Source organism: Triturus cristatus, chromosome 11 (genome assembly GCF_964204655.1).
Source record: "Triturus cristatus chromosome 11, aTriCri1.1, whole genome shotgun sequence".
Classification (NCBI taxonomy): domain Eukaryota; kingdom Metazoa; phylum Chordata; class Amphibia; order Caudata; family Salamandridae; genus Triturus; species Triturus cristatus.
In genome coordinates, this window is record NC_140594.1 from 888663430 (window position 1) to 888686162 (window position 22733).

A 22733-nucleotide genomic window follows, 5' to 3' on the forward strand; every position below is an offset into this window, starting at 1 on the left:
ACTGTGTTGGGTGAAGATTTGGTCCAATGATGAGGCAGGCCTTAAAAGATTGGTAATTCAGGACTGTCTCTCATTGGATCACGCGTTAAAAATCCCATGGCTAAAATATGTGACACCCTCACCACATTAGGACGAAGAGATCTGTTTACCAATCTTGATAAAATTGGATCACGGGAAAAAGCGCTTATCAAAGATCTGTTTTTTAAATATGCCACTGCACAACGTTAGAGGGAGCATAAAATTACAATGGTTAGAGAACACATCTTAGTAAAGTCAACACAGGGAATGGAACCTTATTTATCTCTTATAACCAGTGCACACAAAAAATGTTTTATTCACACGCTTTAGGCTGAACTTATTTCACCACCTATTGGCTGTACCCCATGGTTTTACATCACATATAGAACACAAAGGACCATGTGGCTCCGACAATATGTCTCCACACGATACCATACACTCTGCTCTGCTCTGCCCGTACTACTCACACCCGAGAAGAGCATTCCTTAAGGGGCTTTTAAAAAAACTGAGATTCAAACAGACACGTGTGGCATTACTGTTTTTACAATTGTCATCAGATGCTTTTACACTTTTTTGTGTCTCTAACTTTTTAAGAGCCACTTTAAAGCTAAGAACCACTAGGGTGCCTGAAGTCCCCAAGAGCCCCTTCCATTTTTCTTGCATTGTAGGAGGTACCCACAAAAGTTTGAACAAAGGGGTACCCTTCTTCAGGATTTGTTTTTTAACTGCCAATTGAGGATTTTTCTTTGTTTCTTTTATAGCTTTCCCTTTTATTAATCTGAAGTAGAGGTTATTGGCTGTATTATGAATTTATGTGACCAAGGGGGATATCAACACTATATGAATTGTGTGTTGTTTTAATGCTCATTCGCCTGTTTTTATGACTAATATTCATACTGGACTTGTATGCTGCTTAAAATGTCTCTTTTATGGTCATATTTCTATATGCCGAATAAAGAGTATTATTATTACTATTATTATTACATAAAACTCCTCTCACTTTCCAGTCAGGGAAAGAAAATGTAACACCAATCTCAAGATTAAAGCAGACTGACATTTGATATCTGTCTTTGAATCACACAAACGTGACAAGTTGAACACAGAATTTATAGGCACAATTCATTTATTGCTTTGACTTTGACAAACCACCAAAAATCCGCCCAGGACACACCAGTGGGTCAGGATCCACAGTTTGGTAAAGACTGCTCTATAGAACATGCAGCAAGGCTGCATTTTGTGCGGATTCTTGAATACTAGTTGACTATGTCATGAACTGACTGACTCTTAAGTTCTGTGCGATTTTTGCTTGTATTCAGAGCACGCTACCTGCCTGGTCACAATATCCACCCACAAGATCTTCTCCACGCCCACGGGCCACTCCACTTGCATGAGCCTGAAGAGCATTTACAACTTCCTGCATGCGCCTGTGGATTAATCCCTGTTACTACTGGAGAGACTCCTGGGATCAGCTTAAAAAAAGCTGGCTCTGTGTGGTCCACACCGGTGGGTTTATTTACTCCTACTCCAGAGGGCTTCAACACTCTTTCAACTGAGCACCCCACTTCGGTACTCATTAGCAATATGAAACGTTACATAAATACAGCTACAACACAATTCTAGTGCAGAGTGCCTGCCTGGGTAGGGGAGCGTATGTATTGAGCTGCACGCCTGTCATAGCATCACGGAGCCTGTGGATGCGGACCCAGAGACTGCCCATGTTTACAAGACACATGGTCTCAACAGTCCCTAGAAACAACTCAGGATGTGACTGTCTGAGAGAAAAACAAATGAGAGCCTTGGACACTGGCACAAGACCATAAGCCGGCTCTCATTAATGCGAAGGGTGTGGGCACTGGCAACAATCCACACTGGCGACATCCCATAGGTCAAGTGCCATAAAACGGAGAGTGTCACACTAATAGTGGGGCAGTGATGCAGCTGAGCCACTTACTTCGACAGCTGTTATTCCAAGGTAGTTTCATGCGGCTCCTGCGCCATCGCTCGTAGCCTGGCTGCGAGTGGCCCCTGCCCTTCGTGAGACATGCAGATGCGAGCATGTAACCCCGAAGCCTAACTGTACTCAATCACAGCCACTAAATGGCAAAATCCCTTCAATGCAAATCTGTGCTTTTAAATCCAGCTGCAAAACCAGCCCCCAGTAACAAAACTGCCACCCACCCTTCCAGCCTCCAGGGGAAACGCCTGAAGTGCTCTGGTCCGGCATTGATGATGCTGACACTGCTATATTGCCCCGGGTGTTGCAAGCAAGGTGGCAGGGGTCGTAACGGGTGTCTTAAGGGTCGCAGTTATGACCCCTGGCGACCTCTAATTGACGTCCATGACTCTAGGCCCAAACGTTAGTACATACATTTTCAAAAATAAACATCATTACGATGAATGTTGGATTAAAGTATTTGTTTCTTCATCCTTCCTTGTTCATCTCACACTATAAGGCTGAGTAATGTACGGGAAATAGGCAACCACACTAGCCCTTCAAATAAAAACTAGTTAGCACCGTCCTCTTTGCACAAACACATAAATACCTGATGTTTCACCTGGAAGCTTTGCCTGCGTGCATCCCCACGTGGAAGACTCTAGAGAAAGTTTTCTTCCTGTCCTTTCTCTCTTTTATACATTTGTTTTGTTTGGGATAAGCCGGAGAGATCCTGCTAATGCTGCCCTCTTGTGATCACATCCAAACTCATACTCAGCTTCTTTATGCATTCTTCTTTCAGGATAGGTGTTGCTATATAGACTTGTTCTTCTGAGCCTGTCAAGTCTTTGGGGGGTCTTAATGTGGCTCAGACTGTGCGTCCTCTAACTAAACTGTGCCATCTAGGGGTTGTGTACTAATCCCAAAGTCCTTTCCTAGTTTCTCTATTTTTAAAATGTGTTTTTGGGGGAGAAAAAGGTCCTGAGTGCTGGCCATGTATTGTGTATCTAGAGGATTTATATGTGTGAGACTAACATCAAGGCAATGGAAAAAGGTTCAAGAGGGATAATTGTAATGATGGTGTGGCAGGACAGAGCCAGGTGTGTGGCATGCTCCCATCCTCGGGAGTGACCGCTGAGCCTTGCTTAGGCCTGGTCGCCCCCTCGCTCCTCCTGCTGCCTGCCTCCTTGCTCCTGTGCCCCAGCACTCGCCAGCACTCGCCTAGGGCGACCCAGCAGCCGCTGAGCCGCCCGCCCACACCAGACTTTCCCGCCGCTGCCTCCCTGCGGCACCGCCCCCCGCCAGCCCATTGGGCGACCCGCTCCCGCCACCCAGCTGACCCTCCCTCCCGGCTACCTTCTTATGTCGCCCCCACGCACACGCAGCGTTCACGCGCAGCGGGCGCGCCGATGGTGCACCAAAGGTAAGCCCGTCTGCGCCCGTCTGCGCCTGGACCACGCCCAGCACCAGACCCCCTGGCCCCCGCAGATGCCAGCCCACCCGCCGAACTTACGACGCCACCACCCTCAACGCACTCAACACCGGCAGGATCCCCGGTTGCTACCGAGATGAACACCTCCTCAGCACCCGACAGCGCCATCGCCATCCCGGATGGATACAAGATCACCCGGAGGGACCACGCCAACCAGACTGGAGGAGGCATTGCCATCGTCCACAAGAACACCATCCGCATCACGACCAACTCCGAAGACACCCTCACAGCCGCCGAACACCTGCACTTCCAGATCCACACCGACCCCAAGACCACCCTCAGAGGCACCCTCATCCACAGACCCCCCGGACCTCGCACACAATTCAGCGAAGACATCGCCGACTTCATCAGCCCGCACGCCCTCCCCTCCGCTGACTACATCCTCCTCGGGGACCTCAACTTCCACCTGGAGAACAACAACGACCGCAACACCACCACCCTGCTGGACAACCTCGCCAACCTCGGATTCAAGCAACTGGTGACCACCCCCACCCACCACGCCGGCCACACGCTTGACCCCGTCTTCTCCTCCAGCAAGGACATCGCCTTCAGCCACGCCACCGGACTCCACTGAACAGACCACAGCTGCGTCCACTTCAGCTTCAGAAGGACCACGATTCACCACCACCCGCAACTGGTCCCCCGCAGAAGCTGGAACAAGATCACTGCCGACCAGCTCACCACATCCCTGAGCCAGAACACTCCCGACAGCTCAGCGAACACCAACCAAGCCGCCAACAACCTCACGAGATGGATCAGCAACTGCGCAGACGACCTTGCTCCACTGAAGACCCCCCCCCGCCAGACCCGGCACCAAGAAAGCATCCTGGTTTACTGACGAACTCAAGAGCTCCAAAAAGAACTGCCGGGCCCTCGAGAAAGCCTGGCGCAGAGACCCTACTACAGACAACATGACCACCCTCAAGCTCGCCACTCGAAGACATCACCAGCTGATCCACGCCACCAAGAAAACCGCATTCAAGGAACGACTGGACAACAACGCCCACAACAGCAAGGAACTCTTCAACATCGTCAAAGAGCTCTCGAACCGTAGCGCCGGAAATAACGACATCACGCCCTCGCAAGACCTCTGCAACTCGCTCGCCTCGTTCTTCCACAGCAAGATCGCAGACATACACAACAGTTTCAGCACACAGCCGACACACCCTACGACCGGAACAACGCCCCCCACCACCACCCTCCGCGCCTGGACCCCGGTCAACACCGAAGACACCATCCGCACGATGAACTCCATCCACTCCGGATCACCAACCGACCCCTGCCCTCACCACGTCTTCAACAAGGCCGACTCCGTCATCGCACCCCACCTGCGGGACATCATCAACGCCTCCTTCGACACTGCCACCTTCCCAGAGAGCTGGAAGCACGCCGAACTCAACGCCCTACTGAAGAAACCATCAGCGGACCCCACCGACCTCAAAAACTACCGCCCCATCTCGCTCCTTCCTTTTCCGGCCAAAGTCATCGAGAAGACCGTCAACAGACAACTGGCCGCCTTCCTCGAGACGAATGGATCCCTCGACCACTCGCAGTCCGGCTTCCGGGACAACCACAGCACCGAGACCGCCCTCATCGCAGCCACCGACGACATCCGAGCCTTGCTCGACAACGGGGAAACAACGGCCCTCATCCTCCTGGACCTCTCCGCGGCGTTCGACACGGTCTGCCACCGCACCCTAGTGCAGCGCCTCAACAACATCGGTATCCAGGAGAAGACACTGGAATGGATCATCTCCTTCCTTGCCGGAAGAACACAGAGAGTCCGCCTCCCCCCGTTCAGATCCGAGGCCACCGAAGTCATCTGCGGCGTACCACAAGGATCATCACTCAGCCCCACCCTCTTCAACGTCTACATGAGCCCGCTCGCAGCCATCGCACGCCAACACAACCTCAACATCATCTCCTACGCCGACGACACCCAGCTGATCCTCTCCCTCACCAACGACCCCGCCACCGCCAGAACCAACCTACACGAAGGGATGAAAGACGTAGCCGAGTGGATGATGAACAGCCGCCTGAAACTGAACTCAGATAAGACGGAAGTCCTCATCCTGGGATCATCACCCTCCGCCTGGGATGACTCCTGGTGGCCTCCTGCCCTTGGCAGCGCACCCAAACCAACAGACCACGCACGCAACCTGGGCTTCATCCTGGACTCCTCCCTCTCCATGACCAGACAAGTCAACGCCGTCTCCGCATCATGCTTCAACATCCTACGCATGCTACGTAAGATCTTCCGGTGGATCCCCACCGAAACCAGGAAGACGGTCACCCAGGCCCTCGTCACCAGCCGACTGGACTACGGCAACTCCCTCTACGCCGGAACCACAGCCAAACTCCAGAAACGACTCCAGCGCATCCAGAACGCCTCAGCACGCCTCATCCTGGACATTCCCCGACAAAGCCACATCTCTGTACACCTGAGAAACCTGCACTGGCTCCCCGTTAGCAAGAGAATCACGTTCCGACTCCTGACCCACGCACACAAAGCTCTCCACAACCAAGGCCCAAGATACCTCAACGACCGCTTGACCTTCTACACTCTCACCCGCCAGCTTCGATTGACCAGCCACGCCCTCGCCGCCATCCCCCGCATCCGAAGAGCCACAACAGGAGGAAGATCCTTCTCCTACCTGGCTGCCAAGACGTGGAACTCCCTCCCCATCCACCTCCGCCTGACCCAAGACCACCTCTCCTTCAGGAAGCAACTCAAGACCTGGCTGTTCGAGCAGTAGCGGAGCCCCCTCCCCCAAGCGCCTTGAGACCCTCCGGGTGAGTAGCGCGCTATACAAATGCTTTGATTGATTGATTGATTGCTGTGAGAAGGAGCTGTGGGGGAACCAGTGGCATATGAGGTTATACTGGGACAAGAGCTTCAAAGAGAGGGTCCCCAGTTGAGTGGGGAGATGGTGATGGTGGGATGGCATTGGAGTAAGGGCTGTGGTTGCCGACCACAGAGCGGGAGACAGGTCAGAACAGTAGTAGGATAGGATATTGTAGTGTTATGGGAACAAGTGGAGATAAGGAGCAGTGCTTGGGTGGTTCTGGCAATACTGTGCGATGAGTGCCTGCGGAGATGTGTCTTCAGCTCACTTCAGAAGTAGAGAAGAGAAAAGGCCTGGATGTTCAAGACAGCAAAGTAGTGTTACACCCATGGAGCACAGCAGAACAATGGATGGCACCTTCTTTATTCCCTCCTGCAGATCCTGATTTCCATTCTACTGATGCTGCTCTGCTGCCAGTTCAGATCTAGTTTGCCAAGTAGATAGTGCTGTAGGGACTGACTAGTTTTAGGACACCAAATCAGGTCTTGAATGTTATAAAAGAGGTCACTGAGTGTTGAGAGGTATCTTATCATCCCAGTTATTCTGTTATACTTTCTTTAAAAGCAGCAGTGGCAAAGCCAATCAGTCTTGCCTTTAACATGTAAGTGATAAGCTATTAGCCTTGCCAAGCCGAGTTTGCAAAGCATTATCCAAAAATATTTTTTAAATGTACTGCAGTGCATTAAAATGCATACGGATGTATGCAGACATACCAGTGGGATCTAGCAATATTTTTCTTTTATGAAAAAACCTGTTCCAAGATGGACGCTGGTGCAGAATGACACATGCACACGCATGGGTGGAAATTTTGAAAAGGTTTCCTGAAAGAAAACATTTCAAGATGGCTAGTAGTGCATGTGCTTGAATTGTGTTGCTACGAAGCTTATGTGTGCCTCATGACGCATTGATGGTCATTTAGTTTTTTTCTTTTTAAGATAATTTACAGCTTGGAAATGGCCACTGGCCATTTTCAAACAGTAAATTAAATTACCAAAATGTTACCAAAGGAGTGCAATAATAAAGGATCAAGCAGCCCACTAGTAATATACAGCTGCCAGGCCCTTGCAAAAGAAAATATATTTTAAAGAAGAGAAGGTAAGGAGAGGTTTGGGAATGCAATGGTGAGGAGCGAGTGGCCCAGTAGCAGAGTGCTGCTGCCAGGCTTTCACAAATGAAACAAAATTTTAACAGAACAAAAACAAAATAAAGAAGTGGGAGTGGGTGGCGCAAAAGATAATCAGAGGTTGGGGGAGTAGAAAAACATCATAAAGGCAGCCAGTGGAGAGGGTATATGCAAGGTAAAGCATATGCTTGCATTCAGTGCTAAAATGAAACTTAAAAGGTGTCAACAAAGGAAGGATTCAATTAATCTAATCAAAACAATAGCAAAAAAGAAATGCTCCTGGGCTGGGACCAAATGAATAGGGAGGAAAGACTTTTATTGAGCACCAGAGAACTGGAATAGACAGTAAAGTAATTCAATCATGAACAAAGGACTGATCCAAAGCCCAATATAGGTATTGCATTGAATAAAAACAATAGGTCTTTGACAATTGATAGATAAAACTGTCAGTAGGCGAGACCTGAAAATGGGCTCCTACATGTAGGATTCTCTTCAACAGCATCAGATTGCTGTTGTGTGTACCAACCAAAAGACCATTACCTCCATTATGGTTATATTATACCCATACCTGGACAGATGTAGTGAAATCTATGTCTTGTAGGAAAGTCTTATTTCTGTGGAGCAGGGTCTGTTGGTTCTAGCCCATCTTTAGTCTTCGCCCAGTGCGAGTTCAGAAACTAAGATTGATGTGTATGTGGAAGCTCAACTATTTGGCGCTATTGGTGTGTGATAGAGTGAAGCAATTCACAGACTTTTTGAGAGATGTTATAGCACTCACCACTTCCAGCCCTTTTATCTATTCTTGCTGTTCCCAGCTTTCTCCCTTTATCACTGTTTTTCATTTGTTCTCTTCCTCCTTCTTTCCCCTTTGTAAGTTTTTCCTTCTGTTGCATTAGGTCCAAGTCTGATGAGGAAAAATAAGTTATGGTCCTAAGAAATGAGTGCAGGTGGGCCCCAAATGCAACCACCAGTTCAAATTAGGTACTCAATTTTACCAATCTTATTAACTGAGAAGCAAATGAAGCCTGTGCACTTCTCCTTTGAATTGTGTGCATCAGGTTTTAATTGTTTTGAAAAGCACTTTGTAATTGTTGAAGGCTTTGTGGATGATTGTCTGTTTGAAGCTGTCATTGGCTTGGATGATTAGTGCCTGAAGCAGAACAGAGGTTTAATTAGAGCCATCATGTCATCATTGTTCTCCATTTTTCCATTGATGGTCTATTTCCTGTAATTGAGTTCCTATCTGCACCATCCTTGGGTTTTGTCTTCGGAGAGAGAGGGAGAGAAAGAGAGCGACTTGTGTGTAGTGTGGGCAATGCTGTCATCTGGTGGGTGTGACTAAAGTCTCTAGCAAGGGTGTCAGGCTGATGTTGAGTCTTGGAAGTTTTTGAAGCTTATGTTAATCATCTTTGAGGGCCTCAGTTGACCATGATGCGTATAAGGTGTATATACCAGTTCTAAGGCATTGGCAATATAGCCAGTCCTGTCAATCTGACTTAGTGGCTGGAAGGTGAGGTTTGTCATGGATTTGCAGATGAAGTGGAGGATATTCCTGTTGCTGTGGAAGACTAGGGCGAGGAGCTGAATGATGATGGCCATGGCCATAATATAATGGTGGCGGGTGGCAAGAAAATGAGGTGGAATTAGATGGTCGGTCAGTTGGAAGTTGCAAGGGAGGAGCCTGAAGGTGCAGAAAGTCAGTTACAGCAGAGGTGTGCATGGTCACGAGGAAAGGTTACTAATTGTGGATCCTCCACTCCAGTTTGGTTCTGCCGGTGAGTTTACTGGATTTTGTCATGTTGCAGTACCAGGGCATGAAGGAAATACGTGGAGGTCAGGGGTAACCAGGTTTCTTTATTAAAGGTAGCTTTAATATTATTAGTAGTGATAAGACTGGCTTATGTCTGCTGCATATTTGACTTTGGAGTTGACGTTGACTTACTGTGATGAGTGATGTGCCTTCAGTGTATTTGGTGAGAGAGGGTAAGTGCAATATTGATAAAGGTTGCTGAGGTCAACAATGCACTGGTGGAGCACAGGTTTTTGTTGATAGTGAATGTGTGTGATGTAGACATGGTGTTGGTAGCTCTGGAGAATAAGCATATAGTGTACTGCTCTGTGGTGCGAATTGCAAGATGAAAAGGTTCTAGTCTTAGGCTAACCCACGTGCTAATTCAAACAGGCAATTGTCCTTGTCTTTGTGAGCCCTTAGCTATAAACACCCAGATGAGGGATGACCTGATAGCTGCTGTGAAAAGAGAAGAGCTGATAATTTCAAGCATCAGCTATGCGTACAGATGGAGAGTCCTAAATCACATACACTTCTTGCCTGTCTGCACTCAGTGTGCTGGCAATTGGTTGAATTCAAACATCTTTGGTGGGAGAGCTGGTGGCCGGTGAGGCCATATGAATGGGTGCTGATTGGTAGAGAGGCGTGGTTCACAAAAGTCATCTGATTCCCAGTTTCTGTTATGCTAATTGGTGGTCAAGTAAGGGTCAAGTGACTCTCTTGCATTTGAGGGCCAGGTGTGTGCTGAATTCCTCTATGGCTAGGTTTTGGCTCACTTTTCTTCTTCCTTGGCAGGAGGGATGGTGGTGAGTTGGTTCAGGTGTACTGCTGGTTACCCATCCATTTCTTCCACACATTTTTAGAACTCTGGACACTTTACTCCTGCTAACTAGTAGTAAAATGCTTATGCTCGACTTTTAGCATGTTGAGATTGGTGTACACATAATAGGCATATTTAATTTACCTGTAAGTCCTTAGTATATGGTACAGAGTGTACCAGGGCCTATAGGGTAAATGTCACTAGTAGAATGCAGCACCCATTGTGTCACCCACTGCAGTAACCAAGAACAACTGGTCTCCAGACATACCATTGTATCCTGGCTGTGCAGTTTTAAACTGCCAATTCGACTTTTTGATAGGTCAAAATTTGCTTTTAAATATCAATAAATCACCCGCTAAGAAGGCTTTATTGCCCTTAAGGAAGGGTGCATGGTATTGTAAAGTAGGACATGTAAAGGTTTACTATTCCACATGTCCTTACACTGAAAAAGGCCTAAATGCTATTTTCTCTGTAGCAAGGCTTGCTGCAGCATAGGAAAACACTAGATTACATTATTACATCTGACAATGCTTAATTGGGTTTGGAAACAGCTCCAAAAATAATTCAACTACTTTTTAATATTTATAAAAAATCCAAAACAATGATGTAGTCAGATTTTGTATAACTATGTAGTTAAAGGTGCTTTTAGAAAGTTACCTTTGTCCTGCCTGAAATCCAGAGAAGCTAATCTGCATTTTTCTCTCCTACTTCTGTCAGCCATTGGTTAGCATTTGAATAGGTGTGAATGATCTGTTGACTTACTCCAAGCACAGGGACAAAAGATCTTGGGTGTGGGGGGATATTGTGCCCTTGAGGGAATGTCCTTCAGGCTGGGTCAGGAATTTAACTTCAAAGAGGCCTAACCTGTGACAAGTAGATGTAGTCAACACCCAGGCTTGCACCCTTATTTTGTACCCCCAGCCAGAAGTACCCCAATCACAGTGTGCTTCTTATTGACAGTGTCAAGTCCCCCTGGAGTGTCAAATCAGCCTTGACAGGCTTGCTGGGGTTTTACATATCACATTTTGGACACCCTTCAAAGGGTGAGAGCAAGATGCTAAACAACTCTTGTGTATCCACTGTCTGGTTGCTGAAAAATCTTGTTCTACCAGATGTGTGTCTCTTAGGTTGTTGTGGGTACATGACCTGCCTCAAAGTAGATTTTAGTGTTAGGTGTGGAAGGTCACTATGATTACCATAGTACACTCCCCACACACATCCCCAGCCCTCAAAGCCCAAGTTTAGTATGGACTAAGACTTTCACCATCTTCAAAATACCCAACGTGGGTAGATTTATCCTTGGGAACCTTTACCCCATTAGTTAGGGCATCCCCAGGGGTCATTCCTACCCACTAGCTAGTGCCAGGCACAAAAGTGGCATCTCCTGGCATCCGCTGCAGAACACATGTGGAACATCAGATACGGACTCAGCCTGCTATATGAGACACAAGAAGAACCTAAAAGACTGGCTCTGCTCTCCATCGTACCCAGGACAAAAGCATTAAAGCTGACCTCTTAAAGCTATAGGGAAACAACAAGCTACAAAATGTATTTTCCTGAAACTGCCCAGCTGACCAGTGGCCATGCAGTCTGAACTGAACCCTCCTGTGGGCCTCTGCTTGCCACCCTGTGAGTCTCTAGGTGCCTTCCCTGAGGTCCAGGAGGGCTTTAGAAGTGTGCTCCTGTGGTGGATTGGGACTTAAAGGACTAAAGTCAGAAGGTAACATTTTTGACCAAGATGCACCCAGTTAGTGAACTCAATTGGCGCTCCATGTGTTCTACCACGACCAGACTATCACTGGCACTTTGTGCTTCTTGGCGACATATGTATTAAAACTTTAAAAAAACATATCTCTGGGTTCTCTATTGGATCTTTGTCATTTTTGTGTAATTTGGTTTATTCAATTTTACTCTATTTGTAAAATTTATTTAGGGTTTTTTAATATATTACATTTCAGTGTTATTACTGTTTTAGTACTGCATACATCCTTTACACATCGCCATCTGTGTCATAGTTACCAGGGGGTTGGGCTCATATTTACTTAGTGACTTTTATCATTCACTCTAACAAGGATTTAGATTATTACTTGAGGTGGGCACTTATCTCTCTTAACAAGTAGCAAGGAATTATGAATTTTATCACTGCATTAATTAAAAAATTATCTATTATTTTGCTCTTTTACAGGTTGGATAATGAAAAATAAAAGTGCACATTGAGCGCAATGTCTTTTGCTACTGACAATTGTAAATCAATAAATAAACACTTTCAACTTTTTTTAATGATAGTTTTGCCTAAAACCTTGCTATGTTAAATTGTGTCCACAATACACTGTTGAGAAAGTCAGTTGTAACTCAGAACATCTAGCTTGGAGGAGAGTGAATGGTTTTCCAAATAACAAACCTGACGCACAACTTTGCTCTTATATTCCTGACCCAGTTATGTCAATGTAAGAATTGACCTGGTTTTATGCTCAGATACTTGAGCCTGTAAAATCCCTATAGCCCAAAAGATAGCTCTATAATTGTAATACTGGGTCTGCGAGTTCTGTGTTCCTTTATGGCTAGCTCTGCACTAATGGCTGACACCTTGTGACCTGTGTACCCAGAAAAGGTGCTCCCTATTGTATACCTGAGGCTTCAAGGTGGGTAAATTAAGGGATAGCTTTGGTGTCCAAAGACTAGTTGGGCTATTTACAAACTTGTCATGCAGTGCAGCGCAGCAAGTCACTATTATTAAAGGCAATAGGGTGCATCCCTGCTTTTTCCCCTGCACTGGCTCCCTTTTGGCAGCCTACTGCCACTGCGGGTACCCTTGCACCATGGAGCAAGGGTGCCTGTGTTGCATGCAGGATTGTTTTTGTGCAGGAAGGGACAAAATGCAGCACACATACAAAGAGGAAGTAACGAAGAGAAATAAAGCCTCCTTGTTATGCCTCGCCTGGGAAGCCTTATTCTTGGGGCACATTCCCAGGTCTACCAGTTCTGGTAAATCTAGGAATGCGTCAAAACCTATGGGAGTTGCGTGGGTATATCCATGCAACGTCCATGGAAAGCCTTCCAATGGCAGAGAAAGGCAATGCAGAGATTTCCATTGCACTGCCTTACTCCAGATTTATGGAGCCCCTCAGGGCCAGGCAAAGTGGCCTTGTGTGGCTTAATAAATCACATGTAAGGTTTGTATTGCTCTCACACCACGCTGCATGGTGCAAGAGCGATGCAAACCAGCTCGTAAATAGGCCCCTAGGTGTTTAAGATCTTTGTCACATGGAGGAGACTTTTGATGTGTGAAACCTCAACCTATAAGACCTTTTTGCTACACAAGATGACTATATCATAAAAAATATAGCCTGAAATTTCTCTGGGACCTTAGCAGTGCCTAATTTGAGCAGATGGGTGCCAGTGAGGACCACCAGCACTTAAGTTTTGGGACCAGCACTTATTTGTTCGCATCAGACTTTTGACAGGAGCAAGAGAGGGAAAACACACAAACAGAAAAGAAGGAGGAGTAGAATGATGGAAAAACCATCTCAACGTGAGAAAGCAGAAACCTGTAAGAGTGAGATAAAGGGGCAGGGAGTGTCTGACAGTGGATTAAAGAGGCCTGAGGTGGATTCAGGACTATGCAACCTAGGTATTTGGCAAGGTGACATTTAATAGCGCTGGCTGTGGGCTTCTGAGCAGCACTTTGGACACCAGCACTCATTATTTTACAAATTAAGCACAGGATCGTAGGCATTCTCAACTGTCTGAAGCTGAAGCCTGTAAGATCCTGATTATCTGAGGCAACTGCTCTGCTGCTAGAAGACAGAGACTTTAAGAAATCAATAAGGAAGGGAATAGCTCTGCTGCCAGATGCTTGATCTTTTTTTAACTCATCTATATTGTTTTTTTAATGGAAGTGTTTCATGCTACAGGTCTGTAAAGAAGTTGCTTTCTGTGTGTGTACAACTGCATTATTTGAAAACAAGAAAACCTCTAAACAACATATTTGTGTGCAGTGGTTATCTCATCACACTAGGTTGAGCAGACTAAAGCATTAGAAAAGAGAAACTAAATGTACTCTAGTTCTTCATGACACATTGTCCAAATATCAAACATCGATAGGATACTAAGACAGATAGATAAAGCGAATACACTAAGGAACCAGCACAGCGTTTTGTATAGAGCAGGATGCAGAAGAGTGACTGAACAACATAATACTGGATAGGCTATGATAGTGATTGGATGTCCCATATTTTGGACGATATTGTGAGGAGTCAGCTGGGCTTCTGAGGTTCGATAAAGATTCTGAGAACAGCAGTGAAGAGTTTTCATTTAAGGCTGTGACATACCTGTCCATGGAAGGTGAGATGCTGTGAATAGCTATGCAGCCAGGGTTTAGGGCAGGACTTCTGGATTAAGGCAGGCAGCTGCATGATCTTAACCTTCAGAAAAGCTGCCTGGCAACTTTGCATTGTATGGGCTCTTTACTGTCGCTATATGGTCCACCATTCCTGTTCCTCACCTTTATTGTTTTCTCGCTTTATGGTTCCTAGGTTAACTTGACCTCCTTGCCTGTTTAAACTGACCTTACTCTTTGGATTCTGTATGGACTCTGGTTTCCCCCCTCTCCAGCTCTTCGATCTTTTGCCTATGTGTGCTGACCTTGCTATGCGGATTCTCTTCTGGCTCTGACATTTTACTGTGTATTTACATATATGACTCTCTGACCCTTTTTCTCTGTATTCTGACATTGCTATCTGGAATCTGCTTTGGCTTTGTTGTCTGGCTGTGTTTCTCCCACTCACCATTCCCAGTCAGTCATATCCCGGACCCTTGCTCGAGTCCGGGGCTTACCGGCTTTACTTCATGCTGTCTTAGGTTCAGTGTGACCTACATTTCGGAAGCAGGTGAGTATACATGCTTAATATAAGTTTGTTTGCAATATGATGTTTTTCTTACCTCCACTAATGTACCAAATTTTGGACTAGTGAGTCACACTAACTACTGAGAGTCTGAGCAAATACCTGGAGTGTACCCCAAGACAAAACAACAGAAAGCCCTACCAAATAGGAGTTGTGTATGCCTCTTGTCTCCCTTGCTCGCTCTCACGTGTTCTATCTCTCTCCCCCTCTGCTCCAGCCCCTCCAGCGTTTGACCCTGTCTGGTGCAGTCTGGTTAGTACAGAGACACTACATGGGGTGAGGCGACTGTTGTCAGAAATTGACGGATAACACTCTCAAAACCTGACAGATATCTTCCCAGAATAGCAATGTAGTGCTGTGCACTAAAGTACATTAATGTTTGATCATACTACCAGGTAAAACATTATATGCATATGAGATTCAAGTGATTTAGTGTCATCGCCAACCTCGTTCTTGAGGAATAATGATATATAATTTAACTGCAGTTCAATTGGGTGTTTCCTATGGCCTCTAGCTTCCACCCTGTTGGCAGCTGTACTTTCAGCTTCAGCCCATTTCAAGACTGATCTAAGCCACTGTTTAACCTTGGTGGGAGCCAGTTCACTTCCACCTTAGGTCAGTAGCTCTCTTGGCTAATAATACGGCTAAATCTACAAATTTAAACTCCACTCTATGGCCTGATTCACACACTGCACTGTGTAGTACTTTTTGTACTACACAAAATGTGCTACAAGTTGTCTGTTTTGCCTATGATTTGTCTATGGATTTCTCCACCAAACTGCAGAGTATTGTATATGTAGGTAAGATTTTAGTAGTAAATGTGGGAGGGACACATGGGAGTGGGAGGAAAAAGGGGCACACTTACTACTAAAGGGGATGGGATTAGGGAGGAGTAATAGGGGTTTCTGGAGGGTCAGGGAGGGTCTCGGTCAACACTAAACTAACTGCATTACTCTGGAGGTGGGGGCATGTAATTTACACTTTTGTAGTAAGTTTACACTCGAAGTTTGTGAATACAAAAGGAGTAAACTTACTACAAAGTGTAAACTTGCTCCAAAGGTAGTTTTCCTTTGTGAATCAGGCCCTATTATTTGTGGGGCCTGAGAGACCTATAAGCCGGCTTTTAAGGTTATCACAATATCCAGTTGCAGCCTAAGGTGTGTTGCAAACCTCTCTCCAGTACACCACTATACAGGGAAAACCACAGAAAATATGTTATAGCCCTGCAATAATTTTGTGACATCTAGGGCAGTCAGGATTAGTAACTGCAAACATATTGTGAAGCAGCTTGGTTGTCAGGTATGCCTTATTGCCCTATATCACATTAAACCGAATATACTTAAACCTTGCATTTGGCATGTCTTGTGGGAGTAATCAGAAACTTATCATTGAGTGCTCTGTCTTCTTCCGCCTCCCGTTCCTCCCTACGTTTAACAAGGGAATACCTGTGTGTGATTATATGGACTTCCTATGCCACATGATCAATTTTTCCTAATCTTGCTGGTGTAGAGCGTTTGAACTAAGGTATGTACTTGAGGTTCAGTGTCAGTGATCGCCCAATAAGTGTATACTATCCTCGCCAGCTTTCTATTGGCTAGAAATCACCCAGTATGTAAACTGCATTGCCTTACTAAGGACTCGAAGGGAAGAAGAGTGCCATCCTGAAATAGATTTCCCACTGTCAAGTGACTAGTGGCTAGTAAAACCCTGCCTATGCCTACATTCCAAAATAAATCTCCCAGCCTTCCGTCCAAAGAGAAAAAAACATTCTCTGAAGTTGTGAAGGTAGGTTTAAAAAAAATAACATAATCATTTTGGGTAGGGCAACTTGTCTAAGTACAGCAACACTGCATCAGTTGTATCTGACAGGGTTATGCACCAGCTTCTTCCTGATAAATGGAGTTTTGCAGCTAGCTGCTACATGGGCAGGACAAACAGTAAGGGTGCAGGAAGCATCTCCATCGAGTGCCCTCATGCTCCCAAAATCCATCAGATATGAGCCTAAAAGCTTTAACCCTAGCTATAGATTCCATTTATATCAGTTTTATCCAACAGAGCATATTCTGACCAGCCCCAAACTTAGACAGAACAGCAAATCATGTATTGCCACCTGAGAATATCCAAGGCCTTTCCAAGTTCCAATACTGGGCAAGCTGAGTACAGCCAGGTGGGTGAAACAGCTTTATTGATCCAATATAACCATCCAAGATTTAAGAGAGATACTTCGACTCTGGATAAATCCATTCTGATCTGAGCCCTGGCAACAACCATGAGGCTAGAATCTGGCTTAATATTGTGTAGCCATTACTTAGTATGGGCAGGGGGTCTGTGAATATCCTTCTTTGATTTGGGCAAGGAAGTGCCAATTTCCGCAGCCACTTTGTACTACTCAACTAACATTTGCCATCAGTTGGGAATCATAAGCGTTGTAAAAGTCTATGAATGAGCCATCAACATCTGTCTTTTTAAAGAGGGCCAGAGATACAAATTCGGTTCTTCCATAGTTTCTTTAAGATAAAGGGCAATACTTGGCAGTCTCAAAACTACCAAAAGGTTGGATCTGGCTCTATCAGACTATCTTCTGTTTTTTTGTGGTTTTTTTTGCAGATTTATGTAGCACAAATTCGACCCAAATGTATTGGAGCGCTTAACACGAACACCAGTTACGTTACACAAGGACACATTATTTTTATGGGGAGATTAAGTGATTTGCCCAGAATCACAGGATGTGGAGTCGACCCCGAGGCTCGAACCTTGGTTTCCAAGCTCCAAGGTCGGCAGTCTAGCCGTGAGACCATATCCTCTGCGCATTCTTTTATAATAGTCATGGAATACGGAGGATATTTCGTTTTGAACATATACTAAAATGTGCGGAGTTATCATATCTAGGCCTGGGCGGTAAATTCCGTTCCGTTCGCGGAATTTGCGGAATTTGGGTAATTTCGCGTTCCGCGGAGAACGCGAAATTGCCCAAAAACTGCGTTCCGCGACTTCGCGAAATTTTTTGCTTGTTCGCGTTCTCAATATGCGTGTTCGCGAGATATTTCACCCCGAGCACGCAAACAGCGATCGCGAACAGGAAAAAAGTAACGCGAACAAGCAATTCCGCGTGTTCGCGGAATTTCTGCGTGTTCGCGGAGATTTTTTACCGTTTCGCGGAGATTTGCGTAACGCGATTACGCAAATTCCGCCCACCCCTAATCATATCCTACTGTTTGGTAAGGCATGAGAGCAATCTGCCAATTGTATCTGCTTCATAGTGGATCTTGGCCACGTATGCATTATGATCAACACACCTAATTCTTGCTATCAGTTATGAATGCCTCTCTATGGCCTCAGCTAGTGAAGCTTTGTCTGTTTAATCAGGTTTAGTACATTTCTTATGGTCCCTCAGAGAGTCCTCCAACTCACACAATTCACAGTCCAAAATTCTACTGTGATCTGTGTGCACTCACCTCTAATGATGGCTTTGAGTGCCTCCAATACCGTCAAGGTGGAGACAGCACTCGCCTCTTTTTTTTTTCTTCAAAATAATTCTTAATGCTTTCCTAAATTGACCCCTTGAAGGCAGGGTTCTCCAACAAGTGTTGCTTTCAACCCTGCCTGAATGCTTCAAAGCAATCTGTTGCATTATAAAACATAGTTATCATACACTATTATGGTAGGTGTTGATCTTGGAAGGTGGAGGGGTATAAATATCCTCCCCACGTGGCACTGAGTGAGTGAATGAGGTGAACAAGTTGAAGTTCCTTTGGAGCGCTTGCAAGTGTTCGCCATCTCGGGGGAAATGTCCATACAAATAAGGTCAAACAGTCCATTTTACAGCACAGCACAAAGGTTAGATAAAGTTGCTATCTAGCCAAAAGTACCTAAAAGGCACTAATAAAATGCTTGAATACCTTAATTTTGTGACAAGAAGGACCGTCTCAAAACAGGGGACGCTAGGATCTCACTTTCCCCAGAGAAACATTTGAGAAACTGGTGGCAAAATGGTTCAATATTAATCATAATGTAACTACAAAAAGTGTAAAAAATTAGAAAGTCCAGAAATTGAATTATTTTACATGGCCTAGGATGGGACAGAGAGCATCTTCCTGCACTTCCTCTCTTTTTCCATTCTGTCACTTTAAGGACATTCTCAGTCATGTTTTGTGAACAGCTCTGAGGTCTGGGGCATGCGACTGTGAGGTGACGTATTTTTTTAATTTTCACATCCTGCCCATTCCAATGATATTCTCATTTGTCTTCCCCCATTTTCACATTTTCTGTTCTGCGCCTTCCAGTCATAGTCTCAGTCCTATATCCTATTCTCAAAATCTCCTCTGAAGTGACAAAATTGAAAAATGAAAGGAAGTGAAGAATACTGAGAATCTCAAGGGAGGGATGGAAAGAGAAAAAATACACTCATTTCACTGTCCCTTGATGCAGACCTTATAGCTAGGCAGACTGTGCAGGATCATATACCAGTGCTCATTCTGGTTGTGGCGCCATATAGGATCAGACAGCAGACACGTCACACCAATCACACAGGCTCCCGTCACAATTAGAATGGAGAAACATCACTCAAATATCAGTTTTAAATATATTTTAGCAAATGCAACAATTTCCCTCCAAACCTAACCTTGACTTTTCACAAAAATACACACATTTTGCCTTCAAATAGGAACTTTTAATTTGAAAACAAACGTATGTTCCTCCAATAAAAGCTGGGGATTTTCATGAAAAATCAACAATAGTTGTTTTGCCCTAAAATATCGTAATTTTTAGTAAAACATATATACATGCTTGGTGTTCAGATATGAGTTTTCCGTTGCCAACACAAACTCACACCCACACGAACTATTGTCAAACTTGGAAATCACTATCTTATGCCAAGGGATGCCAATAATATGCGAGGAATTCCATCACTGTGCCTGGGTACCATCATGCCAATGATGCCTTTAATATGCCAAGGACTACCACCATCATGCCTGGGCCAGTACTATACCAGGGGAAGGAATCATCCCTCTGGAAGTATGCAGAATGTGTCACAAAGTACCAATATTATGCCGGGGCGAGCATTATACTAAAGGTGGTCAACATCACACCTAGATTTTCAGAATCTGCCTGGAATCATCACCATAACTGCCAGGTTAGCACTTTCTATGTACAGACATCATAATGCCTGAAAACCAAAATGTGGAAAAAATGACCACCATTATGTCATGAGCAGCGGTGTCCCAAGGGTGAGCATCATCATGCTATGAATGTCCAGAATATTCCAAGGATTATCAGTATTATTTCAACTTTATATCAGGGGTACCATCATGGCAGCAAGATTGACCCCTGTTTGCCAATAATTACCACAATTGTGCCATAAGTAGACCCCAATACCAGATACGCTCCATTATACAAGATATCGCCGTATGTTCAAGGAGAGCATTGTAAGAAACTGGTGACTGGGTGGCCACCTGGTTAGAGGGACACTTCCATACTCCCTCTCACACAAACCCACACAATCACACACAACTGCGCACACAGACGTACACCCATGCACGTGTGCACACACATACACTCAGCAGCAACAGAGAGTTTTTTTTAACATTTATTAAGTTTCCTCTACCAAAGTGCTTGGTCCACTGCTCACAGCATGTCAAGCCTTGTGTGCACATTAGCAGTGTAATTGACACTGCACTGCTTGTAACACATCCAGTCACCATGCAGCTTAAATTACATGGGGATTGCCAGTGTTACAGGCCCTGCACTGTTTCTGGAGAATGGGCGCGAGCGCTCAGTTGGGGACCTGAGAATTGCATTTCAATGTCTGAGCTTTCTAACAGAGTGAAAGTGCCTTGCAAGAAATACAGATGTGCATGTATATGGGACGGGCATGAACTTCTGGCCCTTCACGCTTGCACAGTTTGGGTTCCTGTCACTCGAAAGATCTGGATCTGTGCAGTTCACACGTCTGGGCCCTTGGAGAAACAGGAAATATCTCAGGTGTGGTTCTGCAAAAACAACACATAAAGGCATGTCACTCATGCATAAAATGTTACCCAATGAGCTGAAATAAATCCAGCATTTTTCTCGTGCACAAAACTTAGAAGTAATTTATGTCATCCCAGTCCTTCGGTTGCCCATTATGGATGTCTGCCTACTTGGTGTGTGTTATTTGTATTACTTTACTTTGCATTGTGTGCCTCAAAATATGCCTGCGTCAAAGGCCCCAAAAATACTTTTGAAGGTTCTGGTTAACTTCAAATGGTACACAGTCCAACAATGATTGCCCATGTTTTTGGGATGTTATGTTATATGTTATATAATGCACATAGTACACAGGGTTGCCTCGTGAGACTGGAAGCAAGATGTTCTTTTTGATACAGTGCCACTGTGTTACAGGCTTTGATCACTCATGATGGCATAAGACATACAGTATTGTTCACAAGGTCTACGCAGCTATTCAATTCATTTGCTAAGATTTAGAAACCTAGTGGAAAGGATACACACCCGTCCACTGAGGGTGTTCCAGAAGATGGAGCTGTTGGTGATCTTCATGTCATACCCTTCACCCGAGCCGGTGTACTTGCCGATGTTCACGAAGGAGATGGTTCCATTGTCATGCATCTGCCAATTTAAGATGTCATAGTAGGCACTGACATCTCCTGATTCGTCAAGATGAATCGATTCATTGGAAAAGGTCCTGAAATTCACATGCCTAAGATAATACATCAGCTGCAAATAGATCAACAAGGTAGAACGTGTGAAGCACAGCCTGCAACACAGTGCAATCATTAAGTGATGCTTAACAATTTGAAGTCATTGAAAAAACGTATCACAAAACATATGAAACAAGTGGCACCTCTTGAGAGCGACACCAACTCTGTGTACAGAATGAAAAATGAACACAATTTTCATGTGATAAAGATCTTTCACCTAAATTTCAAGCTAGATCACGTGCATGGGGTAAATATGATGTAACTGAGATATGACGTCACCTGTGTATGAGAAGTTATGAAATGAAAGGAGCTGTAATCAGGTTCTGTGAAGTCTCAGAGGCCAGTCAGTGTGGTTGTGATGGGTGTTGGAGGAGGGTTTTTCACGCAGATTACAAAGAAATGAGATGGAAGACTGAATACAAATGTAGGTATTTTAAGTGTGGATCCCAGTCCGTAGACTAGTTGAGAGTAGTTGGTTTTACGGCTTTTCCAGACTTTGCCATGTTCACTCTTGACACAAGAAAATAGGTGGGTAGCAACCCTGTACTTGTAGAGCTCTACCCCAAAATATGTCAATCTCTCTGCAGGAACAGAGGGGCTCATTACGATGGCAGAGGGCCCGCCAGCGCCAGCCAGTCGGTGGCAGGCCCTCCGCCATCGTACTGCTGTTTTCTCCCCACCATATTATGATGGCGAGGGGAATCATTGGTTAAGCGTGGCGGTCGTGAAGTCTGCCTGTCATGGTTCCGACAGGCGGTCCTTTTCCGAAGCGCCTGTCTGAACAAAAACATTGCCTAACATTGCGGCGGGGATTTTGATATCCCATACCACCGTTCCTTTTGCAGTGGACAACCCGCCGCAAAATGGATGGTGGAAACGGATTTGGGGGCCTGTAGCGCCCCCCCCAATCTCAGGTGCAGGGACATGTACCTTGCGTATCCCTACCTCATCTGGCAGGCACCGCCGGGTGCCTGCCACGTAGTGCAGGGATGTGTCTGCACCCTCTATTTTGCATTGTGGCGGGGGCTGCTGACCGCATCCCCGCCACAATGCAAAATATAGGTGATGCGACCGCCGTGGTGGCGGTCGCATCATGATTTGGATTGTCGGGAG

At 45.5% G+C, this 22733-nt stretch overlaps 1 protein-coding gene across 1 annotated transcript in view; it reads right to left on the reverse strand.

The window, feature by feature from the left end:
- LOC146785585 (vomeronasal type-2 receptor 1-like) overlaps window positions 1-22733 on the reverse strand; it is a 441438-nt gene that overhangs the window by 10361 nt on the left and 408344 nt on the right. The window contains exon 4 of the mRNA XM_085634771.1: window positions 21412-21636. Within this exon, the coding sequence (XP_085490897.1) occupies window positions 21412-21636 (225 nt within the window). The remainder of the gene's footprint in view (window positions 1-21411; window positions 21637-22733) is intronic.